This window comes from Scomber japonicus, chromosome 16 (genome assembly GCF_027409825.1).
Source record: "Scomber japonicus isolate fScoJap1 chromosome 16, fScoJap1.pri, whole genome shotgun sequence".
Classification (NCBI taxonomy): domain Eukaryota; kingdom Metazoa; phylum Chordata; class Actinopteri; order Scombriformes; family Scombridae; genus Scomber; species Scomber japonicus.
Window position 1 is genome coordinate 10888341 of NC_070593.1, and position 18771 is coordinate 10907111.

At 40.8% G+C, this 18771-nt stretch overlaps 1 protein-coding gene across 1 annotated transcript in view; it reads right to left on the minus strand.

The window, feature by feature from the left end:
* Positions 1 to 18771, minus strand: part of fndc3ba (fibronectin type III domain containing 3Ba) — a 104191-nt gene that overhangs the window by 74072 nt on the left and 11348 nt on the right. The window contains exons 2-3 of the mRNA XM_053335054.1: positions 5088 to 5233; positions 1987 to 2062 (exon numbers count right to left, since the gene is read on the minus strand). Of these exons, the coding sequence (XP_053191029.1) occupies positions 1987 to 2062; positions 5088 to 5204 (193 nt within the window). The 5' untranslated portion in view covers positions 5205 to 5233. The remainder of the gene's footprint in view (positions 1 to 1986; positions 2063 to 5087; positions 5234 to 18771) is intronic.

Sequence of the window (18771 nt, forward strand, 5' to 3'; positions counted from 1 at the left end):
GTACTATATCTATCTGGCATTATCTGTGCCTCAGAGGTCTGCCCAGGGTGAGCCGTCTGATTTCAGGGAAAAATTGAATTACACGGCGGGCGGAGAAAAAGAGGCGGGCTGTAATTAGTTAGAACATAGAATACGGGGTGGTGGTGGGGTTTTTTCCAGTGGGGGGAGGGATCAGTGTCTGGGCCAAAACTGCACTCTCTCAAAGAAAACCTTCACACAGGCAAAGAAAGAGTGACAGAGGAAAAGAGAGACAGAGTGAGAGAGAGACTGAGAGAAAAACAAAGACGCCCTTTCAAAGTTTCTGAGTAACAGCTTACTCTGCTGACATCATCAAAGTGAGACGCTATTCCACAAGAGTTGGGGGAATTCCCGTGTTGCTGCCACCTCCTTCCGTCTTTGAGAGCCCCTAAGTGGCTTACATTTCCAGTCTTTTCATGTACTGATATCAGATGCGGCCAGAGGGTGAGAGCATGGCTGCCCGCTCTGTCCCAATCTGTCACTGAGTGGACTGTGCTTTCAACTAGGGTTTTTTAATTTGGAGATAACACGCTTAGATGCAAGCATTTCCCTTCCACTTCCTTTTCCTCACCCTTACTGCTGCATTAAAAGACTACAATAAAGAACTATTCTGGAGTTTTTGCATGTAAATCAAGCGTCAACATTACTTCTGATAATTTTCAAAACTGTAGTTTGTTCTTTTTTTGCTATTTTTGAAAGGCAAACATTTGTTTAGAGGCTTGTTATGGAAATTTAGTAAATATTGATTTTGCAAAGAGGGAATGTCTTTCAGAGTTTGATTGCAACTTCATATGCATATAGGAATCAATGTCTGAGTTAGGCAGTGAGACAGAGTGAAGTCAAAAATTCAGATTTTACAGCTACGCCCATCACTGAATGTTAAAGAACACTCTGTGACCACTGTACAACAGTTGGCTCTTTGTGCATCCCTTATCACTGTCTCTTCCTGGAGGAGTTTTGTCTGCCCATCAATCTACGCGGGAGGATGGGAATTGCACGGCATAACTAAAAGTTGAAGGTCGGACCACACCGTTTCACTTTTAATAACATCCCGGAACTTTCTCACACAAGGTTTATGCAAGTAAAAGAAGTTTATACGGCACATGCAAATCTTAGTATAAATACAGTAAAAACAGTAATAATTCAAAATTAATTGAATAATTAATCACAGCTACCATAATGTCTGATGTTAAAATGTCACATTACTATTGTGTGATAATGGGGCTGAAAGAATGCACTGACAATTTTGTATATTTGTTTGTTGGTGGAAAGATTCAAAATCCTTGATTTGAGACACAGTTTGCATTCCCAGGCTATATTGTCGGAAAAACCCGAAAAACAGTAGTGATAATGGATGTCATTAAAAGGATAATTTGGTAGTTTCTTGCTTTTAACAAAAAGCGGAAAACTTGTCTGGCTTGCATCCAAATACTATTTTACTATTTATTTTGCAGTCTTCCGGCAATAGCACACATGCACCATTGTGCAAACTTGGAAATACACTTCCAAAGATCTTTTCTGTCACTTGCATCACCACACAAGCATGTTATGACTTTAAAGAAAAATCAAAGCTAGCTTTGATATTCCCTTTAGCAATGTCAAGTGCAGTGAGTGTTCCTGTTCAAAATTTGAACATCAAGAAACATTGGTATACTCCTTTAATGGGTAGAGTGAAAGAGTCAGACCCTCTGCCAATAGATGTATTCAGGAAGATGGCCGTGGTTAATATGTTTGCCATTTCCTTGTCAAATTTCAAATATTTTTGCACAAACTTTATTCAAATAAAAATTCTTTGGTTCTTGTCTTTTCATTATGTGACTGCATTATTAGTCCATGTCATGTAACCATGAAAGCCAGCATTTAATCAATATGATGGGATACTCTGGAAATACATTGGCTCACATCAGAGTAGACCAGCCAATATTAATATAATAATATAATAATATAATAATATATGAAGGGACTGACCCTGGATGCATTGCAGTGAGCCGTCCTCTGCCCGGATGGTAAACGTCTCCCCCGGGTTCACCTGCACCAGGATCACCTGTGTATACACAAATACAAAACAATCACATATTAGCAAGCACAGATCAGATTGATGAAGATCAGATGGTATTAATGGGAAAAAGTCACATATAATACCATAATCATACATCCATCTTCCAACAATCGCAGAACAAGACAAACCTACTGGGCAGCTAATAGACTTGCAGATGTGACATAACACACAATAACCATAGGATCCAAGAGTAGGGCGGACACAGAGAGTTCACACATATAAATGAGGTGTTCAGCTATTGGTGAGACTTTGCTGCTGTCTCACACACCCTGATTAGAGAAAAGCCTTTCTGTTTTCACCACAATGACTGGCAGAAAACCACTGAAACCAGCACAATATGCACACATCAATACACTGGAGTGATTCACATATCACAATAAAATAAGAAGACAGGTGAGCACATACACATCAAGCCAAAACATATCACAATGTTTTATTTGCAGTGTTTCAACTGCATGTGTCTGAAGAGAGTGTGTGTGCTCCTTACCGTCATATTCTCCGCATACAGATTGTTGAGAGTGTACACGTGGCTGTAGACATGAAACAGGTGACCCTCCATTGCACACATACGCATGAATTCACACACACATGCATGCAGACACAAGCACAGCCCTGTCTATGCTCTACAGGTGTGCTGTCGTAAAATCCTCATATCCTGCTTTCCTCCTGTAGTGTCTGCATGCTCTCCCATCTCAGCACTAACCCGCTCCTCTGCCTCAGACACTCACTCACACACACACACACACATACACACTCACACTTCCTGTCTGCTGCAGCGGCTGCTGTTGCTATGGGAACCCCAGCATAGTACAGGGCGACCCATGTTTCCCAAGGACTGAGAAAACCCCCATATCAGACCATGTGGTGGGTGTGTGTGAAATGTGTGCGTGTATGTATGTCTTATGTATTAATCTATACAAGACCAGATCATAGTATTAAAATAGTAATGTAGCATATTTGTTACCTTTGATGGCATGATCACTGAAGCTTTAATTACATTAAAATAAACCATGGCATATGGCATCATCTTACCCAAACAATCTGCAAACAGTGTGTTTTTAAATGTAGGTTATATAAGATTTGTATATACATAAAAATGAATTTAAGCATAACTATTCATAGATGAGAATTTCCTCACTCATGTATGAACAAAAATGTTTTGTCAAGTCAAATAAAGTGCAAAAGTCTGATTTTGGCAGGATCAACATCTTAGTTGGCCAGACTACAAACAGTTGTTCTAGCATCTTCTGAAAAATAGATTTTAATCTAGCAGAGGACAAAGGACATCTTTTTCATTTCATAAACTCTAAATGTCAATATTTGCAGAAAGTCTTTGACTATTGTAACAGTTCACAAAGTTAATGTAGTTTAATTTTGCTCCCTGACATTTAATGGACAGAGCGTAAACAAAAACAATGAATACATTTTGGGAGGCATAGTTTCCAGAGAGTCAACTTTTGAACTGAACCTCTGGGGTTTCTATTTCACAATATGACATTGCACAACAGTATTTGGCATTATGTTCACTCCATTTGTCTACAGGGACATTGAGAATTTTTACAAAACAATTTAACATAACTGTTTATTTCATATTTCAGTTGTTTTTAGCATCCCAAGTCATCACCTGCTTCAGACAGACAACACAGCTGCATAACAAAGGAGGCCACTTATTTATTTGAATGGAACCACTGCACTGACACAGCAGGGTCCCAACTAGATCATCTAACAAGAATAAAAACCTGTCTCAACTTTTGCTGGAACACAACACAATGTCATCTGGCAAGGTGTGACACTGGCATATCAGATTTTGAACCATCTATTAGCTCTGTTATACCATTTATTTAACGCAAAATATCATTGACTGATATATTGTTGCACCCGTATCTAATATTTTTGCTTGCATGCACCAAAGGAACACAGACACACAGATAAACACACATAAACAGGTGTAGGCAGGTAGAGACAGATAGACAGGAAAGCTGATAGACAAGCAAGCAGACAAACACAAACACAGAAGTATGTACACAGACTCAACACAGACACTGAAAGGGTAAAAGAAAGCAGACACACACACACACACACACACACACACACACAGTGTAAAACAGACCAAGAAACAAACAAAGACACAAACATGAACACACATACGCAGAGTCAAATCTATATAATCATCGGTCTAGATCGCTGATTCCACACTGGGAACCGAGTTTAAACTGTAGGGTGTTACAATAAAAAGAGCTCCATAACTGCTGTGTGTTACAGCCAAAACCCTTCCTAACTGTTATGTGTTGCAGCCAAAACACTCCCACCACGCTTCCTCTGGGCTGTGAGGGCATGGGCAGGGGACCATACATAAACATCATCATCCCCAATCTACCAAAAGCACACGGTGTTAAAAATGTATCTGTGACAGTGGGATTAGACTCAGGTCAATTAACTGTGATGCTTTTAACTATGTTGATCGCTTCCTTTTGAATGTGCTGAGCTCGGGTGGGGTTTTGCACTTTGAAGGCGATCCAGTTGGCTCTTCAGCATCTGATAAGATCAGTACGTCACTTATAGAGGAGCTGTTGCATCCTTCTCCAAAGTAATTCAAGCTAAGGCCTGGGATCCATCAATGGAACCAGTCAGCCGGTTACTCACTGCTTAAAAAAAGTCCACAGCTCTGAATGATGCATGTGTATAAATCTGTGTGTATCCTTTTTCCTGCTAAATGACAAGTGCTTTACTGTAGCAACTTGGCAGTTGTCCATTACATGTGGCAAGAACCCATGAACTGTGTAACAAATGACAACAAAGAGAAGTGGCTGGATGACTGATGGGTATGTTTGCGTGTCTCTGGTTAGATGATGTATGTGTGTGTGTGTGTGTGTGTGTGTGTGTGAGGTACCATAGGAATGTTGAAACTTGATGCAATAGAGGTGACTGTATTTGCGTGGTCATTCTGCAAGTTTAATTGAATACATGTACGTCTGTGTGTGTGTGTGAGTTTGTGTTGGTGACTGTTTACCTGCTGTGCTGCGTCACCGTTAACCATGTGAGGCATGAGCGGGACCTCTCCGTTCAGGAGGGGGGGCGGAGCCAAGTCCAGTGGAATCTGGTCTGTCATCATCATTGTGACGTACATTCATGGAGAAATTCACTGAACTGCCCTACCTGGAAAAATACAGAGAGAGAATGAATGAGAAACAAATGGCATGAGTATTGTTACACATAAGTTACACACAAACACACAGTCTTCAGTCATTTTGGGGATTTTACATTGACTTACATTCATTTCCTGGAGACTTACTCTAACCCTAACAATAGCCACTTGCCTAAGCCTAACCCCTTTACTGCTGACCCAAAAATCAGCTTTCTTCCAATTGAGGACACAACCTTTGTCCCCAAAAAGCTGTTCCCAAATAACTGATCTTAAGTTATTTGTCTCTGAAAGTAGCCTATGACGCACACGCATACACACACACACACACACACACACACACACACACACACATACACACATACACAGGTGTATTTTCCTTTACTGGTTTGAAGCAATCCAACACGATTCCTAAATATTTAAAAGAAAAAAAAACACCAGCGGAACATTCTGTTGATCTTCACTGTCAGCTGTTGACTGTCCTATTTCAACTTCTTTTATGTATAAAAGACAAAGGTAACAACATTTGCTAATATGTGACAGATTTTTAACATCACCCATGAAAACATTTTTTTTCTACCTTTTGGGTAAAACACTTATTCACTTCATTGCCACAAGTCAGATGAGAAGATTGATGAAATTCTAATACTAGTGCTGTAAATATGAAGCTGGAGCCAGCAGCTGGTTAGCTTAGCCTTAGCATGAACACTGGAAACAAGGGAAAAACCACTAGCCTGGTACAAACCAACAACTTCATCTGTTTAATCGGTACAAAAACTAAAAGGTTAACTGTTTCCCCCAGTTTTCAGTTTAATAAAATAAGCTAGTCAAACATAAGCTAACAAGCTGCTGATGGATAGGTATGAGAGTGGTATTATTAGCTCTCTCTAACGCTACACAAGAACGCGAACTGAAGCCTAAGTGTATTCCCCAAATTTTCAAACCATTCCCTTAACAGTAAATTATAAGGCTACATTGTGTCAAATCTGTATTATGCCAGCCTACTGATGTGTTTCCACCAGGGCTGAACAATTAATCAACATATTATCAAAACTGCAAAATGGCAGGAGCTGCAATTTTTTGATAAAAGTAAAATGCGTCACAGCAAGAACACATTGTGTGGTGCTACAGAGATGCTCCAGTCTACAAATCATATTTTCAGACATATGGGAACATTCTTGTTTGGTAACAGATCCCAGCAAAAATCACATCATCATTTTTAAATGATTTGTGTGAAAATTAAACGCAAAAATTACTGTTTCCACTAAAATGGTGACTCATATCACAATGGCAATATCTGTGAAAAATAATCGCAATATGATTTTTTTTTTCTTGCATATCATTCAGCCCTAGTTTCCACTGTTTATCGTGCAATTTCCTCATCCACAAAACAATTTTCCACTTCAAGTGAGCGTGAAAACCTTTTAAAAATTGGTGAGGCGCTTTTATTAAATTTTACTATTTCCATCGGGTTTACTGCAGTCATGTTGTTTTAATCATGATTTAGACCATATATATTTCCCAATAACATAGGTGTACATGAAACATAACAGAGCCGTACATATACTGGAATAACACATACTAGAATGAGCCAGAGAGAGAGAAGAAGAAGGGTTTATTCTAACAAAGGTGCACACAAGCATGAGAAGAAACAAGAGAGAGATGGCGAGATAGATGATTGGACCTGCAAACAAAGGTTTATCTTTTCTTACCTTTCTTGCAAAGGTAAGAAAAGATAAACTTCAGCACAGGAAGAGGACAAATAGACAGATGCAAAGACACAGACATTACATTATTCCTGTGTTTTTTAACAGATTAACATCAGACCTTTGCAAATGTTTTGCCTTTTCCCTCTCATGACAATTACACCTTTTACTGACTTTGTAAATGCATATCAGCTTCGGAAAAAAATGCAAGTCATATCATGTTAACAAAAAAAAGGGAAAGGATTAAAGAGGCAGAGGAGAACAGAGTGATAGGTTAATTCAAAGCTTCATCATCAACAATAATCTTAAAATACACGAGGGATTATAGTGAATATCCTGTTTGCAGGATTAATAAAAAAAGAAATATTGGATGAATGTTCCTTAGTTTGACACATGAATGGGGATAACTGCACCTGCTGTTGGCTTTGTAAATACAGCACACAGCAGAATAGTACTCCATAAAATCATACAATCACACAGCAAGAATAGGAAGCCTTTTGAGGTCTTGTGTTTGCTCTTTAGAAAGTGACACAGATAACTAAATCAGGTGTAATATGCTTGCATACTAATTATTTGCTTGCAGTAGAACCAAAAAGTATAATAATTAGGGAAATAAAAAAACATTAAAAAATTAAAACAGCATGTGTCGCCTCTGCACGTGGTCCTCATCAGGGTTTTAACCAAGCTGCTCACCCGAACTTTAACAGTGAAAATGTATATGCTTACATACACACACAGTGTAAACCACATAGATAAACACACAACTCAACCACTGAGGCTCCCATATGTCGGAAGCAATACATACACTGGATGGGGTTCTACTATGTGTGTGTGTGTGTGTGTGTGTGTGTGTGTGTGTGTGTGTGTGTGTGTGTGTGTGTGCTGTAGGTGTTTCAATTCAATGCTGGTAAGTGAAATCATTGCTTAGGAGTCAATGATGAATGCCTATAAGGTGCTATTAGCATACACACAACACACATACATTATCCATAAGGGATTTTCTTTTCATGCAAGTAAATAAAAGAAATATGATATATGTCTCTGACATACACACACACACACACACACACACACAGCGTTCCTCTGAAAACAGCTGTGCGTCATTGTGTGTCTTTTCTTTCAGCTGGTCGTCTTCTTGCACTGACAAGGTCTTTGAAAGGGTTAGTAGATTGCACAGCTGTGGCTCATACTGTTGCAACATAAACACACACAATCACGCCACCCTGTCCGCATGGCTTTTTTCACTCTATCTATCCATTCAATTATACATTTTGTTTCTCAAAACTCTGCCCCTTTCTCCAACTTAGCCCCGTTTCCAGCTCTGCCTGGCCATCCTGACTTGAGCACACACACATGAACTGAGTCCCGGACACATCACAGACAGATGGTAACACCACTCTCAGTACTGCCAGGAAAAAGAGAAGAGGCGAGACAGAGGAGAAAGGAAGGAGGAACAGAGGAGGGAATAAGTAAATGAAGGATCGGCTTTCATGATGAATAGAAAGTGAACAAGGGGAACAGACCAAGAGATCTCTTCCAATAACACTGTGTTCTCAAAATAACCACTCCCCTCATCTTCGGAAGAAATTTGTGATAAAATATCCTTGAGTTCACATGAATCTGAATCATAAGAAGAAATGAGATTCCAACGGTAAGCCAAAAAAGTAATGATGTTTAATGAATTCTGATGTTGGGTATGGTATGGACAAGGAAACTATAAAAGAAGGAAGGGTCATTATGTCACAATACCATCAATTTAACCCTCCTGTTGTCCTCGAGTCAAGGATGGAAGGGAGGAAGAAGGAAGGAAAGGAGGAAGAAAAGGAGGGAGGAAAGGAAGGAGGGCAGAAGGAAGGAAGAAGGAAGGAAAGGAGGGAGGAAGGAAGGAGGGACAGGAGGAAGGAAGGGAGGAAAGGAAGGAAGGTAGGACAGAGGGAGGAAAGACGGAAGGAAGGTAGGAGGGAGGGAGGGAGGGAGGGAGGGAGGGAAAAAGGAAAAGAGGAAGGGAGGAATGAAGGAAAGAAGGATAGAGGAAAGAAGGAAGGAAGGAAGGTAGGGGGAGGAAAGAAAGAGAGAAGGAAGGAGGGAGGGAGGGAGGAAGGGAAGAAGGAAAGGAAGGAACAGTCAAAACAGACGGGGTCAATTTGACCCGGGAGGACGACACGAAGGTTAATACTCTTCTTGGTGCCAGTGCTATTGAAGCCTATAATAGATGCTTGGAGAAGCACACTAAAACCCAACATACTATATGTTATATGACCTTTGACAAAGAAATGCCTCTACCAAATGAAACACACACTTCAGGGGATACTGACTGATTTATGTGCATTCGTTATTGATTATTAAGTATGCATTGATAAGCTGCTAGATAACTAACCCCTACCTATATAGAAGCAATCTCTGCTGTAATAAAATCACCTAGGCTGCAAGTTAGTCCAATTTGTCTGGTGCCCTGCTGTCTGCCTGGTCACCACATCAAAAACTGTATATTATATTACATTAGTTAACAGGCTCCGAGTTAAGTTAGTTAAGGTAATACCACTGCTTAGCTAAAATACTAAGATAAGTCTTTTACTAACCTCAGTCACATAAGCATACAATTAGCATACATATCAAATGAAATGCACCTAGAAAACACATGAACCATTAGCTAAACAAACCAACATAGTGGTGCATCCATCACCCAGATTGAAACTGAGAGGGGAGAGATTAAGGAGTGATCTGCCCATTGACCATGATGCTAACTGCACTGAGAGATTTAAAGTGTTGCACCAATATGCGTTCATGTGCTACACAGTGACATAATAACCCTTTATTATTTTATAGTTTCCTTGCTTATAGGAAGGAAATGTTCTTAAAGGAAGTAAGGATTCTGAACTCAATAATCCACATTTTATAATTAAATACCATTTAAAAAGAATTGTTGGACAGTTTTAGAAATTTGCTTGTTAGGCATCATGCCATGATTTAGATGACAAGATCAACATCACATCTGGAGCCAGGGGATGGTTAGCTTACCTTAGCATAAAGCTGGCCTAGCACTGTTCAAACATAAAGCACCTTTAAAGCTCACTTAACTTGCTACATAATACATATAATTTTTTGAATTCATACAAAAATAAAACAAAGGATGAAAACGCAAAGTTGCTGTTTAACAGGAATTTATGTTAAGGAATATTTTTTTATTTTCTGTCACATCTAGGCTATCGTTAATCTTCAAATTAAGCTAGATTAACCATCTCTTGGCTGTAGCATAAACCAAAAAAAAGTCAATATTCCTTTAAAGCAATAATAAAAGACCCTAGTGGAGGAACACAAATGTGTTGTGTTCAGCTTACTGATGTCTTGTTATATAATTTCTTGGCCCTGACAACCTCTAAATTTAACTGCCTAACCTTTCACTGCAATTTGGAGCAAGTGATGTGTGAAATTGCATAGTGCAGAAGCGACTTTAAGGGGGAAAAAGCAACCATTTGTCTACTGACATCTGATTTTGCTGATTTTGTGACTATTTCCTGGTAAGGGAAATAAAACCCAGGCAAAATGTAAATTCACTTTTTTGTTATGCAGCTGTTTTCTGTGGAGTGTTGTACACATTCCCAACAGGGTCTAATGCATATATCTGGAAATTTAATGTAATGAATGAATAATAGCCTTTGTTCTTCAGTGGAATCATTAGAAGATGGATGCTGCTGTTGACAGCTTCAAACAACACCATGCACACACGCACAGGCACACACACTCGCATCCACATGCACACACACGCGCACATCCACACACACGGATTGGTTTCCGTTCCCCAGTGGAATGTGGGAGGAATAAGGTGTCGATTCCCAGCAGGGATAAAATGTTAAATTGAGAAATTCCATGTTGAATCCAGAAAACAATCACCCACTTGTCTGGGTGTATGTGTATGTGTGTGTGTGTGTGTGTGTGTGTGTGTGTGTGTGTGTGTGTGTGTGTGTGTGTGTGTGTGTGTGTGTGTGCACATGCATGCACACGTGTCTGTGTCATTAGACAGGAAGCCCTGTGTAAGCATGGAAACTGCCTCCCAAACATAAAAGATGCATAGAGCAAAAAACACACACCAAGATGTAACGTACACACACACAGAAGCCCCAGATATTCCGTGGCAGCACTGACCTCATAACACGACAGTCATTACTCATACAGTCATTCAGATACACACACACGCCCAATGACTCCTGTTTGTCCATCGTGATGGAGCATAATGGATATTCACAACCACCTAACAGACTGTCTGACTTACTTCCAGTTGACTCCTTCATACCTCTCCCTCTCATCATTCACACTGCCATATAAATACAAACACACACATACATGCAGTTTTGGACGCTCTTGGAGTTTTTCATATTTAGCAGAAATATAACCAATGCGTACATAAAAATTCAAATGATCCTATGTGCAGACAGCAGACTACTCCGACTTGCACTTCTTCTTTTCAGCATTTTATTTATAAAAACGAAAAGTCTACGAGAACGATGAGAACTGATTCGAATCTAAGCTCGAAACACAGAACATTTTGTTGTAAACTCTAAACCTTACCCTGATTTAAAGAAAAATAAAACGGACAATATAGAACACTATAAGGCTAATATATGGCTAATATTAGCTAATTAGACATAGATTTATTTCCTACCATCTGCTTTGCTTGTTAATGCCTACTGGGGGAGATTAAAGTCAGTCATGTCCGGCGTCATGTCATTTAGGGCAGAGCAATGCTGATTCAATACATCAGAATGACTCTTAGTATTTTTCCTCTGTTGCAAGAGGATTTGTCAGCTCTACTGTTGCAAGAAAGGTTTGAGTTAAAAAAAACAACATAAAACTTGATTAACTTCAGCAGAAATAAATGCAATACCACTTCAGGAATTAATATTTTGACTAATCATAGCCATTTTTCTCTTGAAGCCTTTCAATTTTTCTGCCTTTAAGATGACATTATTCTAACTCCCTTTGACCTTCTGTTCACTTAGATATGAGTAAGAATAATACGGATTAATTTTTGTTGACTTTAATATAAGCCTTCCACACAATGCAACCCCAGTTATCTGGCTGAACTTGATCGATATCTTTGGCATTTTGCATCCTGTGTCCACAATACACTGGACATTCGTTACTGGCTTTGCTTTTGGCCAGTCTTTTTAGAGGGGGTAATACATGACTCAGGCTGACTAAAGTGAATGTGTCACAAAAAAGATAATCATTGATTTCAGATGTGATCCTTCTGTTCTCAGAGTGCTGTTATCAAGGGACAGGCAGTGAAGATGATGGAAATCTATAAAACTCAGGTTGAACTTTGAGAGCCTTAAGCCTCTGTCGCTCATGCACTGCAACCCTGAAGTTATATGGACATTACCCGGAGGAGGTGCATCAGAGAACGTAAATGTCCAAATCAGTTGGACTGCACATTTAACAGACTCTATGCTGCCATTTCCCTGGTGCAAAGTCCCTGCAATGTACGACTGATCCCATGTAATTTTTTTGGAGAATACAAACATCTGCGGGTGAAGAAGAAGGGTAATTTACACAAAGACGCAACAAAAATGTCCAACTGAAAAGATGACAAGATTCAGGTACTTCTGTTGGTAAGGGTCAATGCTGAATGAGACTAGGTTGTTTATGACCAAATTACCGACCGGCTATGTGACATTGCATATTTTTTACATAATGTCTTCCCTCCTTCATGCTTAACCTCGGTGCTAATCTTTGCAAGTATTGAACGGTACCAATACTAGAAAGGTATTGCAATAACCCTGCTGTTAAAATTGGTACTATACCCCATTTTATTAGTATTGGCACTTCCAAGAATTTTTTTAATTAATAAAAAAACTAAGAATTTTAAGTTCATTGTACTAATACATTATTTTACTTCTTTTCCAGTTGTTTCAGGTTTTTGCCGTGATATTAGTTCAGTAGCAGTATCAAGATATTCAGGCAGGTACTGTATCAAAGTCAATTTTGGTATCATGACAAACCCTTGCCTAAACCAAACAAAGTATTTCCAGTATGTGAGAATACGTCTGAAACAGACAGTATTCTGATGTGTGCCACATGTCTGAAAGGGCAACCTGACTCTCCAAACATTTTCCAGAGTTCATGTGAGAAAACAGCTATACAGGCCTAATCTTCAAGATGGCCAGTAACAGCCACTTCATGTGAGGAATGTGTTAGACTGACTTGGAAAAGATAGTGGTGCTCACTAATTACACAAACACACACAGAGTGATATGCAGGAAGGACATATTATGTCAGTGCAGATGACATGACTGTCCTTTTAGTCAACTGTGGTGAAGAAATGAAACTAGTGTTTCCTGTCCTAGTCAGCAGCTACATACTAACACCTATCATGTTATCATCATTTAACCCTACTCTGAGATGTAGGCTGAATGCAGATCTGTAACTGCCTGACGTCAATGTCTCAATCAGGAATAGGAATCTTATTGTACCTGTGGCTGATCTAATAAAAAAAACGAAACAAGTGCGAGCAAGAGGGAGAATTGAAAGTGAAACTGAACTTAATTGGAACTTAGGTAGTGTTCTCTGAAATTCTGTTATATAACAGTCACGAGTATTGAATTTAATTCTTGCAGACTGGATCTCAGTTAGTTCAATAGACACAGACCATACTTTCATTTCATGTATCAAAATACACTGGTAGAAACCTTAAAAAGCCATCAGTGTACCTGAATTGTAATATCCATGTAAATGCAGGGTCAGAGTGGGAGAGAGAGATAATAAGAGTTAAAAAGGTATAGGTATCCTCCTCCTCATACTGGGTGTGTTAAGCAGTGAGGAATGTTCTCAGGTGTCAGGGTTTAGAACTGAATGACTATCTATTCACTGCAGTACACACACACACACACAGTATGTGCCAAACATAACTGAGATGGATTCAAGACCTTTCAAACCCATCTAATCAGCAGACATCTTTAATATATATTATATGATATGTTATTTAATATATCATTATATTGACACACACACACACACACACACACACACACACACACACACACACACACACACGTTGGTATTGTATGTGTGTGTGTTTGGAGAAAGAGGGAGGGGGTGGCTTCTAAATATGGTGGGAAACTGCCACCAACACCACTCCCATTCAACCCCAGCTCCTTTTACAAAAGGTATTCAGTTTAGGAGAGACCTGCTCTCTCTCTATCTCTCTCACACTCACCCCCTTTCTAATCCACACACACACACACACACACACACACACACACACACACACAAACAGAGAGAAATTGACTGAGTAGCTTTATACCAGAAGGGGGGGTGATGGAGAGGGGGAGATGCAGAAAAGAAGGAGGGAGGGAATAAGGGTGGAGAGAGGGGCAAAGAGGAATGCTGTGCTTGTGCTTACTCTGAAGAGAGTGTGAACACACACACGTACACACACACGTACACACACACACACACATTTGGGAAAGACAGAGAGGGGATTTATAAAAGATGGAACCTCTTGAGGTTCCCACGTCGGCCAGCGGCTTTCTGCACATATGCAGGCAGTGTGTGCAAGACAGAGACAGAGAGAGGGTATGCATTGAGAGAGATGCAGGAGAGGCTGAAAGAGGGGAACAGAGGCAAAGTGTCTTAAATAAAAATCCAAGTTTCAGCTTGTTCTTCAATTTACCTGTATACATTTGGCTCGCAAATGCTTGCACATACATTTGTGGGCTGCCTTTATGTGTGCACGCCTCTGTGTGTATGTGTATGGTCCTCTTGCCCTATAATTGCAGTAATGATATGTCATCCACGAAAGAAGAACTCTGAACGGGTGGAGTGGAATGCAATCGACACATGCAAGCACACACACACGTTCCACTTGCAAACCATGTATGAACAAGCTCTTCTACAAACTCCGTGAACTGAGACCTTTAGGGCACCTTTTTACCTCCAAACAGAAGAGATTAAGTACCTCAAGGAACCACATCTGATGGTGAACAAAAGCTTCAACCAACCAGCTGCTTTTTCATTTCATTTTAAACAAAGTCTCCTTTAAAATTTTAAATGCCATATTATCTTGGTGCCACAACACAAATACCCCTGCCAGGTGTGAGCCTGAATCAGCATTGTTTTTTTTCCCAGCAGTATTAATAAATCATATCATAATTTCAGCATAAACACACTGGTCTCCTTAACAACTCAATCCGACAAGGTAGAATAAATGAAAGTAAAATTTGCTCTGTCCCAGGTAACACTGCTTATATTTGCGCAACACCTGTTATTGTGAAAGTTTAGTGCACATTTAGTTGGCACTCTTGTCATGGGAAACCTACAAGGAACTATCAATTACATGTTCATTGTTTTGCTTAAGGACATTTCTGCAAGACACAAAGTGAATGTCTGGGTGCAGGATGATCAGTTGCATCACTTGGCAAATCCGCCATACCAGGAATATACATGTCCAATACCTGGGATTAATGCAAATTGAACCCAGGTGACAATTTCCCCCAAAACAGTCTGAGATTTGAACTAGCAGCACTTCTTTTCCAGCAAATCTTTTCTTCAAACTCTGGCGACAGCTATCCATATCGCAACAATTTAACACTTTTGGAAGTTTTATCATTGCCACGTCCCACATTCCCTGCATGAATGAACATTTCTCCACTTTTACAGAATGCAAATGTGTCTCCAAGGTTATACTGCGGTCGGTTGCCTGCATCTTGCACATAACTCGAGGCAGATGAGGAGCTATTAACAGTCTGCAGTTAGTCCTCCGAAATGCAGGAACACCCTTTATCTTTATGTCAGTGTCTGATGAAACTGTCATGCTGCATTTAATTAATCCAAGAACTTTGTGTATTAACTTTTTCCCTGAATTACTCCTTTCAGAACTATTCTTCTCTTGAATTTTTCCTCTCTTCTTTTCCTCTTGTCTATTTTTTCCTGTTTCCCTTTAAATACCAGGCATTCTGCAGATCGTTGTGTGCAGCCGGAGCACCGACAAGTCAGGACTCAGCCCTGCTAAACGACAGGCTCAGCACTACTCTCTACCCCCCACCTTCATCCCTCTCCCTGCACACACAAAATGAGCACCCTGTGCAAAGCCTTTCTCCCATCATCCTCCCATCCATCCATCTACCCACCCATCCAATCCTCTCATCATGCCTGGTTTCCAGGAACACAGGCCAAAAACAGATGACCCAGTGACTCCCTTTCTTCCTTCTCCTTCCACCCTCCTCCTCTCTCCTACTGAGCCTTTTAAAGATGCAAGTCATACTTAGTTGTCCATCCATCTTTTTCTTCGTCAACATCCACAATGTCCAACTGTAGATAGCTTTAAATAAGAAAGACCTAGTTCCTAAACTCCTCTTTACTTTTGCTGAAAAATAACATAAGGTTCTAACAAACACATACAAAAAGAATTCAAACAACTTCGATCAGCTTGTTTCCATGCACAAAAAAAATAAAAAAAACACAAGTATATCAACATTCAGTCTTTTCCAGGGAGCCAAGCAGCTCAGCCAAAGACTCCAGGATCTGACTCTATTGCCATCCACTTCCTGGAAAGACCCCGCCTTCCTCACATTCCACTGCCCTGTCAAAACACAGCTACCCTCTCCAACTGGCTGACAGGAAAACCATCGGCGGCCTTATAGGCTGTTGCCGGGGCAGTGGGCGGGAGGAAGTAAAAGCGGAGCTCAAAGAAACAGCGGCCCATTCCCAGGGAGAGACAAAAGTTACATAACTGCGCACACACACATACACACACACACACACAGACATACATACATACACACAGGATCAGGACAACACCCTCAACACACAGCGGAACACAAAATAGGGTCAGGGAGAAAGAAAGGTGAGGAGACAGTAGAGGGAGTGCAGAGAAAAAAAAGGAGAAAGAAAGGCGAGAGAGGAGAGAAGTTGAGAATGGGTGAGGAAGAGAGGGAGGGGTAGGTGAGGCATCAGTTTTCCTTGTGAACAAAATGAAGAGGAAATGGCTATTTTACACTCAGGTCAGGAGCTGTGGGAGAGTACTTCCAGTGTGTGTGTGTGTATATGTGTGTGTGAGAGACACAGAGAGAAAGGTTAATTGGTATATGGTGGAAGATCACCTGCATCAAACCCTAAGCGGAAGTTGACCATAAAGGAGAACTGTGCCAAAAATAAAGTACACTTTCATACACCCAACACACATGTGACTGACACAAGCCTGTAGCCTTTATGAAAAACAAAGCAATCTGCCGTTATCAAATTAATATTATCTGTTGCCTGTCTGCGCAGGGTGGAAATGATGGCAATCTGTTAACGGAGAGAGCAGGGAGGGCAGGATGGAAACAGGAGGAGAGGAAGGAGAACGAGGGGAAGGAGAGAATGCAGGAGGAAAGGGGAGAAGGGAGAAATGGGGAGGGGAGGGGAAAGGGCCGGAGGTTGAATGTGTGTGAAGAGAGAAATGTATGGAATCCTAATTGTGTTATTGCTCCAGAACAAACATTAGTCCTGCCTGTCATACCACAGACAGCAGGCAGCGAGCGAGTGTGTGTGTGTGTGAGTGAGAGAGACAGAGGGAAAATTGAATGAGTCCAGCAAATTAAGAGTCAAGCGAAGCAAGTTTAAAACATGCTCTCCACTTTTTTTCCCTGGCTATTCATGAAGGCAGAGCATTTACAATCAGCTCTGTGTTAGCCGTTAGCTTCACATTAGCACGGCTAGCTCCAGCAGATGTGTGCATCTGCCAGCAAGCCCTCCCTCCTGCCGCTGTACAGCTGTGGGCTGGCCATGTGTGTGTTTGTGTGTGTGTGTGTGTGTGTGTGTGTGTGTGGTTGGGCAAGGGGCCAGCAGGCAGTAAACCCACAGTAGAGGCCCTGACAGTCCAATGCTTGCCACGTAGCCATGTAGCAGCGACGTAACTCCAGAGGAGAGGAGAGGAGATCTATACTCTCTCTATGAGAAAAAAAGGCAAGCGTAAGAGAGAAAATATTGGAGTGAAATAATAGGTAGGTCATTGTGTGGGATTCAGCGAATAAACAGAGGCAACGCAAAGAGTCAAACACAGGGAGACAAAGTGATTTTGTGATACAGTTTATCCCAGTCAGAACACTTATGTTTCCACCAATTACATCAGCCAGGACTTCCAGACCCCTTTTCCCTAAATGAGAGCTCCTTTGACTTACAGATGTTCAAGGCCTAGTTTCACAAACTGGTGACCACACACACACACACAACAAAATAGTTTGCAGACCGGCACAAACACAAACCCAGCCAGTCTGCCCTAATCATCATCATTATAACTGAGTCATTGTCTTAATTACTTCTATCAGCCTCATCAAAGTCTCTTAAATGTTAAAGGCTGGTACTGGCAACACCTTCATCTTCATTATCCCCTCCATACTGCCTTAAGAAAATTCTGTATTTTGTTTGGTGTTTGTGTGTGTTTAATACAGAGGAAGTGGTTATTCTCCCACAGGCACATGAACATGACTCACTCTTCTTCATGGCAGTGCTTCCAGATTTTTTTTTTTCTTCTCCTTTTGTCCTTTTCTCCCCTCCTCCCAGTCCCTCTCTCTGTCTCTCTCACTCTCCCCACCACAGTTCAGACTTTTCTCCATCAGATCCATAGAGGCTGAGTGCTGAGCGCACTGCAGCCCAGAAAGGAGCACAGAGCCTGAGGAGGGCTCACAGCAAACCCCTCCCTAACACCTTGGATCTCCAAGGCTCAGCCTGGCCACACACAAGGAGGCTAGTCCACAAGCAGGCAGACTAAAAGCTGAAATGGGCTGACTGGTGAGTAGGTAGTATGACAGGCGGCTTGGCACAGTGAACTTACTAATTATGTAACATAGGGTCATCCAGTTTGAAGTCTA